Consider the following 12,177-nt stretch of genomic DNA (forward strand, 5'->3'; position numbering starts at 1 on the left):
AAGGGTGAAATCCATACCCCATTGACTTTGATGGAGACAGGATTTGACCCAGAGTCTTAACTTTATCAAAATACACTACCAATGAGAACTGCTCATACTGAGGTCTGGTCTACACCTAAAAATTAGATAGACCTATCTCTGTCACTCAGGACTGTGAAAAATTTCATGCCCTGAGTCTCATGTTTATGTAGACCTAACCCTACAGTGTAGATACATTCTTCCGTCAACCTAGCTACCGCCTCTTGGACAGATGGATTAATTACACTCAGGCTACGTCTTCACTACGGGGGTGGGGGGGGGTCGATTTAAGATACGCAAATTCAGCTACGCGAATAGCGTAGCTGAATTCGCCGTATCTGAGCCGACTTACCCCGCTGTGAGGACGGCGGCAAATCGACCTCCGCGGCTCCCCCGTCGACGGCGCTTACTCCTACCTGCGCTGGTGGAGTACAAGCATTGATTCGGGGATCGATTGTCGCGTCCCGACGAGACGCGATAATTCGATCCCCGAGAGATCGATTTCTACCCGCCGATTCAGGCGGGTAGTGAAGACGTAGCCTAACAGAAAAGCCCCTTCTATCGATGTAAGAAGCATCTACACTACAAGCACTACAGCGGCATAGCTGCAGCTGTGCTGCTGTGGTCTTAGACACAGCCTGATTTTACAACTTCTCTGTTTAAGATCCTACGCAAATCTGTCATGTCATCTGTGCTTAATGCCCATCTGTTTTTCTGATCTAAGTCAGTCATTGAAAAAACAAATCCTTAAAATATTTAAATTGAAAGAGAACATCTAAATGAGTTTGTTTTCCCAGATTGTTTAGTTTATTGCTGAAGTACAAATTGGTTTCAAAGTCCAAGTTACATTTTTGATTAATACACTTATACGAGTACACTTACTGTGCGAAATCTTGGCGCCCCCCCCGAAGTCAATGGCAAACTATTGACTTCAATGGAGTCCGGATTTTATCCACTGTTTCACTTACTGTATTTCATGTTGTGCCATGCAGACATAAACTTGGATTTTAGCTTTTCCACTTCATCTGTCCCTGTGGCCTCCATATTCAAATTCTAAAGAAAAAGCCATCACTGTCTTGCAAGACATGAATTTGTTACTGCAAAAAACAAAAAATAAACATAACTATGAGCATAGAGTATACATTGTATAGTATCACCAGCATGCTTAGGTACTTAAACCTAATATGACCAGAAACAATAATAAACTTTCAGAATCCTCCACTTCCAGGGACTGAAAAACAATCACATGTTCTAGGAAAACGTAATAAAAGCATTTAATTCCAAATATACAATAAAACTACTGTACAAAGCTAAATAAAATGTCCTCCATCAGCTCTCTATTCCACAAACTGATCTAGACCACAGACCATACTAGACCACAGAGTGTATGTGACCACACTCTCAAGTTTCAATTTGTAGTGAGAGCAGAATGCTTGAATCCCTATATAAGAGAGTTTTAGTTTATTTTGCTCACATCTAGGATTCTGAGCACATAAAAATAATACCCTGCCCTTTTTTTTCTTTTTTTTAAAAAAAGGACACTGCAGTGTTGGTTTCAGATAAACAAGACCTTTCCAATGCAGAGTGTATGTGTGTATTGATGAGGAGATGTGGGAGTGGGGAGAGAGGTGGGATGGAAGACAGAGGAAGGTGTTGAGCTTGTGGAGGAAAAGGTAGAAAATAGTTACTGAAAACAGGTTTTATGTGTAACAGAACTGAGACTATTTTGTATAGAAACAATTTGTTATAGAAGATCGTAAAATTAAATTTATTTTGCAACCGTATTTATTCCATCAATATTTTCTAGAGATCTTTTATAGTGTACTTTACATCACTTCTAATCACATGTACAGGCTAATTGCAGTTTCCTTTCTACTTTTATCTTGTTTTGTACAAAAGAGAAAAAGGTTTTTCATACATATATTTTATGTATTTGGTCTAGTTATGTTGCTAGAATGTGATCATTTTAGGAACAGAACTAGATCGAATACATACAATGGTGGGAGCAGTGATTACCTTGCAAACTAATTCACTTAATTTTTTAAAAAGCTACTTACAAGTTGTCAAGAAAGGGAAACTGATTACTGGAATAATCAAACAATGAGAAATGCAGTGCATACTTACTAACATGTTAGAAGCTGCAGCACAAATTGATTCCGCTTTCAAATGCCCCATTTCTTTATAATGCATAAAAACTATCCTCACCTGATTTTTTTCTTCTCCTAAGAGGGCTGAGACAACTGAACAGAACTCCCTTGGTAGTCTGTCCATCAGTGCCACTTAACAGGAAAGGTTGCTATTGACCAATACAACTGCCCAAATTGCACATGCTTTGCCAATAAATAGAGGACTTCAGTTTCTATAGTTGTCAAGCTGGCGCCTTTCACCAGAAATACATTTACTTTAAAATACTTGGTACAGGAGCATTTTCTTGCCCATGCTAAGTAGACCAAAAGTTTTAACAAAAGGCTGAAAGAATTAACAGTCCCTGCTGCAAGACCATACTTTTCTAGCCTCGAAATTGGCATTATAGGTACATCATTATAGTCACTGCCCTCTTTGTAGCCAAGTAGAATAATTCACTCAGTGTTTTATCAAACAAGAGGGCTTACTATTATAACTAAATGGCTTGAGACATGGGCAATACCATCACAGAAATTAAATCCACTTCCCTCCCTTTAAAAGTTTGGAAATCTAAAGCCCAAACTCCCCTTCCCATGAGAGGCTCTCCATTGGGGGTCAGGATCTGAACAGAAATCAGTGGGATGAGGCTGTATTATCTTTCTCCCTCCACCCTGGGCAGCCAACACCAAGGAAAGTCCTGGCAGCATAACTCCGATGGAGTTATCTCAGTGATAAGGATGGAGAAGAGATGTTAAGGTCCCCAGAACCACTGAGAAGTTACAAAGCATTGTGTCTCCAGAGCTCTGTACAGTTGGGGGTGAAAATGCAGCCTATGGCACAAGAGTGTAAACATGGTCATGTTATTTTCTTCCTCCTCATCCATGGAATGATTTAGGTGGAAACTTGTCAAACATCCCCTTCTAAGTTTTTTTCTCCCCAACAGAAAGGGGCAATTCTGGTATTAGTTTTCATTTTGTTCAGTGGCATAAACCAAGAAATAAATTAACGACTATTTTACTAATGGAAACACAGCAAACAAAGCTTCATAAAGAGTAACAACTCAACAGCCTTTTCTTTATTAACCAGGTCCTTTAGGGTTTTTTTTTAGGAAAATTAAGAAGGAAAGAAACGAAGAGACTTTGTGTGGACAAGTAACAGGGATAACAGTCGTGATTATCTGAGGGAGCTGGAGATTAGCTTCTTCATGATTCTGTTATTGCTCCCATAAGATCAATCAAGGATGGTTATTTATGGCAACCAATGGCCTCTATAGTTATAAAAGCTCTCTCTGCCTAACCTCAGGAATGAAAGAAACTCTAGTATTCTGAAGAGAAACATAAATCTTGTTTTCCCCTAAAAGATGCTAGCCACCCTGGTACACTTTTCTTTTTACCCTCGTGTGACGAAGTGGGACTGTTCTTAATGTTTCCCCTGAATACTGTGTGGGTGCCTCAGTTTCCCCTATGCATTTCTTAAGTCTCTAGGGGGTGAGATTGTTGCAGAGCAAAGGACCAGTGCACATAAATGGCCGACACTCTATCTCATGGCAACTAATGGCCGGGGCCCTTCCCCCCTGCAAGGGGATAGCTAAAGGTGTTGGAGAACAAAGGAATCAGGTAACCTCCTGGTCCGGGAAAGGAACAAAGCCCAGAGGAGGAGGGGCTGGAGGGGGAAGTCAGTTTGGGGCTGGCTGGGGACGTGGAGTGAGTGCAGACGTGGGTGTCTGGCTCGCTGCCCCCCTGGATGGACTCGGCTGAGAGGTTCTGTTCTCTGTACCTACAAGCTTTGTTTAGACTGTGTTCCTGTCATCTAATAAACCTCTGTTTTACTGGCTGGCTAAGAGTCATGTCTGACTGCAAAGTTGGGGTGCAGGACCCTGTGGCTTCCCCAGGACCCCACCTGGGCAGACTCGCTGTGGGAAGTGCACGGAGGGGCAGAGGATGCTGAATTCTCCAAGGTCAGACCCAGGAAGGTGAAGCCATGTGAGCTTCTTGCCCTGAAGACAGTCTGCTCACAGAGAGGAGACCACCAGAGTCCTAACTGGCTTCGTAGGGAGCAGTTCCAGAGCATCGCCCGGGGACTCCGGGACACCTCGTACATTTCTTTCCTAGAAATCCTCCTGTGTTTTGAATAATATTGAAAAGAATATCAAGTTCAAATAGCCAAATTTCTTTCACTTTGGGAGAAAACACACTGGGCTATTCAATTCTCATGTTGATAGGAATCAGGAGTAACTCTACTGAAATCAGTGGAGTTATAGCAATAAAAGATCAGTGTGAGAAGAGAATCAGGCCCAACAGATACTGCTTGCAGCAAGCCCCCTCTAAAACCTAAAGCTTCTGTTCTTTACTAAAGGTTTATTATCATTTTGAGAAGTTGTCTAATAAGAAACGTTATTAACATAATCCTACAGTACAGAGTGCCAGAAGATACCATACACACAAAATTATCTGAGTGGTATCAGGCTCCTAGTTACTGTGGAAAGTTTTTACTGACAACCTAATTTATTAACTAATTTAGCTACAGAAGAGCAAGCTCTAATCTACTCTGCTTTATGCATCACCAATGAGATCACTAGAGAAACTTTGGATTCCAGGATTTTTATTATTGGTGATGTGAGAAGAAAAAAGAACCCAGTTTGTTTTTCAGAAAAGAGATTGCACTTGCAGTAATAACAGTGTGTAAAATTCATATGGAAGTCATTGATAGAGACTAAATATGGAATGCCAAGATATCATTTTTACAGTCACTTTTCTACCAAAAACCACATATTCAGACAGTCAATAAATTACACTCTGATAAATGTAAAGGGTATTTCAAAACAGTATCCTTGAAGGGCAGGTGAAGAGAACAAGCTTTTATCTCAGACAAAGGTAGAACATTTTACCCATTCAGGATTTAATGCTGAGTAAAAGCTTTTGACAGGCAGACCTTTAGGAATGGTTTCAGATTATCCCTTGGTACTTAACTTGGCAGAAATTAGTGCTAGTTCTGCAAACTAGCCTTGTTAGTAACTTCATGGAGAGAAGAGAGATACTGATTCTTCTGGGATTTGTTTGCTCTAAAGGCTCTTGAATGTTAGTATCGGACTGTTGAAAGCAGGAAGGCTGTCACACTGCATTTTTTTATGCTCTTAAGCATAAAGAGCTATTCACAACTTTATTTTGTACTACAAAATATAACTGGCTAGGTATTTAGAAGGCATCAGATACACATGCACTTTATGAACAAAGTTTACAGGTTCTTGCTTTGAATGATAAAGCATGGATAAGGGGAAAAGATGGATGAAGAGTACAATAATGAAATATCAAAGTACACGTACTGACTTAATTTTTTAAAAACCCTTGAAGGTATTGAAAACTTTGCTTGCTCACTCATCAACAGCAAGTGAGCAGCTCTCTCTGGTGAGGCCTAAGCCATCAATTATTACTGAATTTAAGCTCTTGTTTAAAGAACACAAAGTTTGCAGCCCTTGTAGAATGGACGTACAGCATTAAGGCTATGTCTAAACTACAGACCTTACAGCAGCACAGCTGCGCCGCTGTAAGGTCTCCCGTGTAGCAGCTCTATGCCGGCGGTAGAGCGCTCTCCTGCTGGCATAATTAAATCACCCCCAAGTACCGCCTCACCCAGGGCAGTCTCTTTGCTTCCCTCCCTTTGGGGAGAATTGTTCCCCTAGATGGAAAAGCATGTTAATTAAGATCTTAACCTGCTCCCCATGCCCCAAAACTAAATCAGCCAGGAAGACACATACCTCTCACTAAGCATCCCCCTCCCACACTCACTGCAGGAACCAATGCCACCCTCCCCACGGCACCAAGGCATGCACCATGGGGCGCCCAGCCAGCCACCCATGGCACCCAGGAGGGGCTCTTACCCTGTCGTGAGGTCACCCTGGCGAGACCCTCGGGAGTTTCCGGGGGACATCCCACCTAAGAGGCGCTTCTCTCCATCCCCGCAAGGGGTCACAGAGGAGCTCGCCCCACAGCTGGGGGGAGGGGATTAGGAGCTCCCCCACCACAGACACGCCCCATTGGAAGGGGCTCCCCCAGGAACCACTCCCACCCCTCAGGGGCGCTGGCCGGCTCTGTGCCCCGAGGAGCGCGCGTTCCACCCTCGCCCGCTGCCCCGACCCCATGGGGGCCCGCAGGAACCACGCTCGCCCCCTCCAGCCCGCGGGAAGGACCCGGGCGCTCCCTCCGCCCCAGCTGACGGACGGGAACGGGGAGCCGCTCACCCCGCGCGGAGCCGCAGCCTCCCCGCTCGGCCCGCTCACTCCAGCACCGCGCGCGCTGGCTGACCCCTCGCGGCCGCCGTACAACTCAGGAGAAAAAGCAGGAGCCGTTAGCGCTCCAGAGTCCAGAGCCTCCAGGGCCTCCACTTCCGGCCGCTGGTCACGGGACGCCTTCAGCCGCGCTGGACACGCCAGAGACTACAAGTCCCAGCATGCACTGCTCGCGGCGGGGGGAAACAGCGCGCGCGTTATGCCGGGAGCCGTATTCCCTGGGGGTAGTCGTGTATGTCCCCCCCCGGCCTCGTGGTCGGCCGCGGTTACAGCATTTTTGCTCCGCGCCGCCGGCACCGCCCCTTGGCGGAGACCCAGCCTGGCAGCCAAAGACCCACAGGCGAAGGCGAGGAGGCGCTGAGGGCGGGCGTGCCAGTGGTAATGCACGTGCCGCTGAAAATGGGGGCGGTACTTGCGCTGCCCCTGCAGCCCCGCCCTCCTATAAACGGACTGGCCGCTCCTGGAGGCGAAAGGCTAAATGTTAAATACACCAGAGCAGCGTCAGCACGTGTCAGGTGTCATCGCCAATAATGCAACGTCGGCCTGGCTGGAGCCAGCCTAGCAATAACTCCAGAAGCTTGATTTTCATCACTGGCCATCACTCCTCTGATTGGCTGCCTTCCCGTCCTACCTGTCTCCTGTGGAGGAGCAGCCAATCATAATACCACCTAGTTCTTGCATCTTCATTAGAAAGCCCTCAAAGTTCTTTACAAAGGAGGTGAGTATCATTTCGCCCCATTTTATACATGGGAAACCCAAGTACCCGAGGGTGAAATGACATGCCTAAGTTACCCAGCAGGCGCATGGCAAAGCCAAGACTTGACTGTCGGGTTCCTGAGTCCAAGTCTAGTGCCCTATCCACTAGGCACCACTGCCTTCCAATCAGAACTGCTGCAGGGGAAGATAGTACTGGTGCCCCCGCCCCGGGAGAAGAGAAGAGATGTGGGTGGGGAGAGGGAACAGCCCATAACATTTTCACAGCAAGGGAGGAGGAAGCAGAAACTGTCCAGCAGTTCAAGGTAGTTCTGCTTTTTTTTCCCCTCTGAAAAATGGGTCAGTCTGTTTTCCCTTTCCACCGGTGCAACATCAAGTCTGGGAGAGAATAGGCCCCTGCTGCAGCTGCCAGCCCAATCCTGGAAGCAGGGGTGAAAAGCCCTCACAATTGCAGGAGTAGAGGTGTGCTGAGGGGCAAGGTGCCGATGAATGGTGAGGCAGAATTAATTGCTGGGCTAGGCAGTGGAACACAGAATTAGTAAACATTTTGGGCTCTGGGGAGAAGCTGGAAGCTCTGCACCATCCGGTGGCATTTTAACACAAATCTTTGTCATTTGATCTCAACTGAGTCTTCTAGTAAGAGCTCCTGTAGCAGGGGCCAAAAATCACCTTACTCTAAAGTTTGGGAGACATGGCGACACTGTATTTGTAACATACATGAGCAGGGGAGAGGGAGGGGGTGCAGAGGAAGTTCAAAAAATCGAAAAACAGGACAATAAACAATATAATATTTTAAAAATAATTTGCAATTTTTGGCCCAATCTCATGATTTTTGGGCATCTGACTCATGATTTTTGAATTTATGGGATTGGCAATTCTTCTAAAGATACTATATAAGTAATAGGTTCCTGCATTCTTGTGTTCCCATTCCACTAGTGGCAGGTTTGAGTGCATAAAGAATACATTATATGCCCTCTCTTTACGCTACTCCCTTCTACTGGATGAAAGATAGGAAGTGGAAATCTTCAGTGACCTGAAACTCAAGGAAGAGTCATACAAAAAGTGGAAATGAGGTTGAATTACAATGGATGAATATATATATATATTAAAAAACCCCAAAAACTACAAGCCTTCAGGGACAAAATTAGAAAGGTCAAGGCAAAAATTGGAGACTAAACTAGCCAGGAACTTAAAGGGTAGCAAGAAAACATTTTACAAATACATTGGAAGCAAGAGGAAGACCAAGAACAAGGTAGACTGAATACTCAATGAGGAGGGAAAGACAATAACAGAAAATGCAGCAATGGCCAAAGTGTTAAATGCCTTTTTTGTTTCAGTTTTCACCATCAAAGTTAGCAGTGATTGGACAACTAACATAGTGAACATCCATATAAATAGGGTAGAATCTTATGGTAAAATAGTGAAAGAACAAATTAAGAATTACTTAGATGAGTTAGATGTCCTAAGCTCAGCAGGGCCTCATGAAATACATCCTAGAATACTTAAGGAACTGTCTGAAGAGATCTTTGAGCCATAAGCGATTATCTATGAGAACTCGTGGAGGACGGGAGAGATCTGGGAAAGGACGAATATAGTACCTATCTACAAAAAGAGGAATAAGGACAACCCAGGAAATTATAGACTAGTCATCTTAACTTCAGTATCCAGAAAGATAATGGAGCAAATAATCAACAATCAAGTTGTAAGCACCTAGAAGAAAATAAGATAAGTCAATATGGATTTGTCAAGAACAAATCATGTCAAACAAATCTAATATCCTTCTTTGACAGATAACAAGCCTTGTAGGTGGGGAGAAGCAGAAGATGTGATATATCTCGACTTCAATAAGGCTTTTGATGCAGTCTCATGTGATCCTCTCATAAACAAACTAGAGAAATACAGCCTAGACAAAACTACTATAAGGTGAGTGTACAACAGGTTGGAAAAGAATACTCAGAGAGCAGGGATCTATCCTGGATCTGATTCTATACAATATCTTAATTTGGATAATGACATAGAAAGTACACTTAAAGTCTGTGAACAATACCAAGTTTGTGAACAATACTGCAAGCCCTGTGGATTGGAAAAAACACCATGCAGGATTAGAATGCACAATGATCTTCACAAACTGGAGAAATGGTCTGAAATAAATAGGATGAAATTCAATAAGGACATTGCAAAGTACTACACTTAGGAAGGAATAATCAATTGCACTAATACAAAATGGGAAATGACTGCCTAGGAAGGAGTACTGCAGATAAGGATCTGGGGGCTATAATGTATCACAAACTAAATATGAGTCAACAATATAATACTGTTGCCAAAAATGACCATTGCTCTGGGATGTATTAGCAAGCGTATTGTAAGCAAGACATGAGAAGTAATTCTTTCACCCTACTCTGCACTGATAAGGCCTTAGCTAAAGTATTGTGTTCAGTTCTGGGCACTACACTTTGGGAAAGATGTGAACAAATTGGAGAAAGTCCAGAGGAGAGCAACAAAAATGATTAAACGGGTAGAAAACATGATCTATGAGGAAAGATTGGAAAAAGTGGGTTTGTTTAGTCTGGAGAAAAGACTGAGAGAGCACATGATTAACAGTATTCAAGTTCATAAAAGTTTTTTATAAAAGGGAGGGTAATAAATTGTTCTCCTTAACCACTGAGGAGAAGACAAGTAGTAGTTGGTTTAAATTGAAGGAAGGGAGATTTTGGTTAGAGGGTTCATCAACCTGCGGCTCTTTGGCTGCCCCCTTGCGCTTTTTAATCTGACCCTGCAATACCTTACGTTATAGAGCCCAAGGAATGCGCAGAGACGTGCCAGCAGCCAGCTGCTTCCGGGAGCGACGTGGGTCCAGCGCAGGCAAGCAGCCTGTCTGAGCCCTGCTGCGCCACTAGCTGGGAGCCACCTGTGGTAAGCGCCTCCCTTCCAGAGCCTGCACCGTGCACCCCCTCCTGTATCCTAACCCCCTCCCCCAGGTCAGAACCCCCTCCTGCACCAAACTCCCTCCCAGAGCCCACACCCCTCACCCTCTCCTGCACCCCTACACTCTGCAACATCCTGGAGCTCCCTCCTGCCCTCAAACTCCCTCCCACAGCCCTCACCCCCTCCTGCACCCCAACACTTTGCGTGTGATGCGTCTCTCAAAATATTTTGGTCAAAGGCAAAAATTAAAAAATGGCTCCTCTTCTTTAAAAGGTTGCCAACCCCTGGGTTAGACATTAGGAAAAACCTTGTGACTATAGGAGTAATTAAGAACTAGAACAAATTACCTATGGAGGCTGTGGAATCTCAGTCATTGGAGGTTTTTAAGGAAAAGTTAGACAGGGATGGTCTAGATAATACTTAGTCCTGTCTCAGTGCAGAGGAATGGACTAGATGAAGTATTGATGTCCCTTCCAGTACTAAATTTCTATGATTTTATGAAATGTCAGATCTCCTTACAAACATACGACCATATCAGCTTACCTACATAGGGAAATGAGACTCAGTGCTAATATACTCCATAGGTATTTTACTTGTCTCATGTTATTGGACCTGTTTTAGAGCAAAAGATCCCCAAGTTCTCTCTAGACACATATTTGTTACGATCACACAAGAGAAATGCTGCATCACATGAAGCATGAAAGTACCATACATGCAGTGGAGAGTGAACGCAGGTGTCCTAGGTTCCATTCCTACTTACCACTGACCATGCAGGTTGGTAGGGTAAGTCACTGCCTTTCTCTGCCTCAGTTTCTCTGTCGGTAAAATGGGGATAATGATAGCAAAAGAGCTTTGAGAGAAACTGATTAAAAATGTTATAAAAGAGCTAGCTTCTATTTTACTGTTGCACCTGCAGCATACAATTCTCTATTGTCCTTTTTTAGCTCAAGAAAGAGACGAGGAAGGACTGGACGTAATTTATGCTGCATGTGTTTGTCTGCCAGAAAAAGATGATAAAACGTTTAAATAATCAAAACAGGATTGTAGTCTTATATATTGTTATTTGCTGTTGAACTAAGCTGTCAAAGGCCCAATCAGCAGTGGGGGTCCACTGTGGTAGGCACTGTACAAAGAGAGGAAAACAAGGTCCCTGCCCTTAATGGTTTATAACCTAATTTGAAAATATGTTTTTAGAGTTTAATCTTTGTTTTTATTTTCAGATACAAGGACAGATTAGGGTACTTGTCTGTTAGTGTATGGTCTTGCATACGGAGTTAGGAGCAGCTAGGGTGGCCAGAATTTACCAACATAAGAACAAAGAGTTGTTCGATGTATCAAATAAAATGACTATTCCCTTGCCTGACATTAGTTGCTTGCACCTCCCTACAATGAAATCTAATAACTATGTCTTAATTTGATAGGACACACAATATGCCATCTGGATATACACTATTAATCCCTAGGGCACCCAGGTTAAGAGAATGAAAATATTTATTTTCTGCTTTGTGCATCCGTCAGATCATGCAAAACAAGGCTTTGATTACAAAATAATTACACAAAGCAACCATGCATAACAATATACGTGGAATTAGTTTGCTTCACATACACTAAATCGGTGGTTTTCAACCGGGGTAGTTTACAACAGGTGAAATCAGTACAAACTAAAATTTCATACAGACAATGTCTTGTTTATACTGCTCTCTTTACGATACAGGTCTGTCTCATCTTATGCTGGGGTTACATTTCACAGTCAGCGCCTGAAGCGAAAATCGCATATAGTCAAAATTACATTGAGTGTAATGGCGGGCGGAATCGCCCGCACTACAGAAACAGTATTTAAATTGTTATTTTTCTCTTTTTTGTTGTTTTTGTTTTTGCCGACCGCGTAAAGCTGAAACCGCACATGTTAAATGCACCTAATATGTGACAGACCTGTACACTGAAATGTAAGTACAATATTTATATTCCAATTGATGTATTTTATAATTATATGGTAAACATGAGAAAGTAAGCAATTTGTCAGTAATAGTGTGTTGTGACACTTTTGTATTTTTATGTCTGATTTTTGTAAGCAAGTAGTTTTAAAGTGAGGTGAAAGTTGGGGGTACACA

The 12,177-nt window shown here is 43.4% G+C and overlaps 1 protein-coding gene across 6 annotated transcripts in view; it reads right to left on the bottom strand.

Annotated features, from left to right (window-relative positions):
• The window catches only part of LOC112115925 (cysteine protease ATG4C), a 33,103-nt gene extending 26,597 nt beyond the window's left edge, over positions 1-6,506 (bottom strand). For 5 of the 6 annotated variants that reach the window (XM_024213144.2, XM_026655886.2, XM_026655883.1 and 2 more), the window contains exons 1-2: positions 6,380-6,506; positions 987-1,115 (exon numbers count right to left, since the gene is read on the bottom strand). In XM_024213144.2, coding sequence (XP_024068912.1) covers positions 987-1,062 — 76 coding nt within the window. In that variant the 5' untranslated portion in view covers positions 1,063-1,115; positions 6,380-6,506. The remainder of the gene's footprint in view (positions 1-986; positions 1,116-6,379) is intronic. The other variant, XM_024213145.2, reaches the window with a different exon arrangement.
• Between the last annotated feature and the right edge of the window lie 5,671 nt (positions 6,507-12,177).

The sequence above is a fragment of the Terrapene carolina genome, unplaced genomic scaffold, assembly GCF_002925995.2.
Source record: "Terrapene carolina triunguis isolate 2854851 unplaced genomic scaffold, T_m_triunguis-2.0 Scaffold211, whole genome shotgun sequence".
In the NCBI taxonomy this organism is placed as follows: Eukaryota; Metazoa; Chordata; order Testudines; family Emydidae; genus Terrapene; species Terrapene triunguis.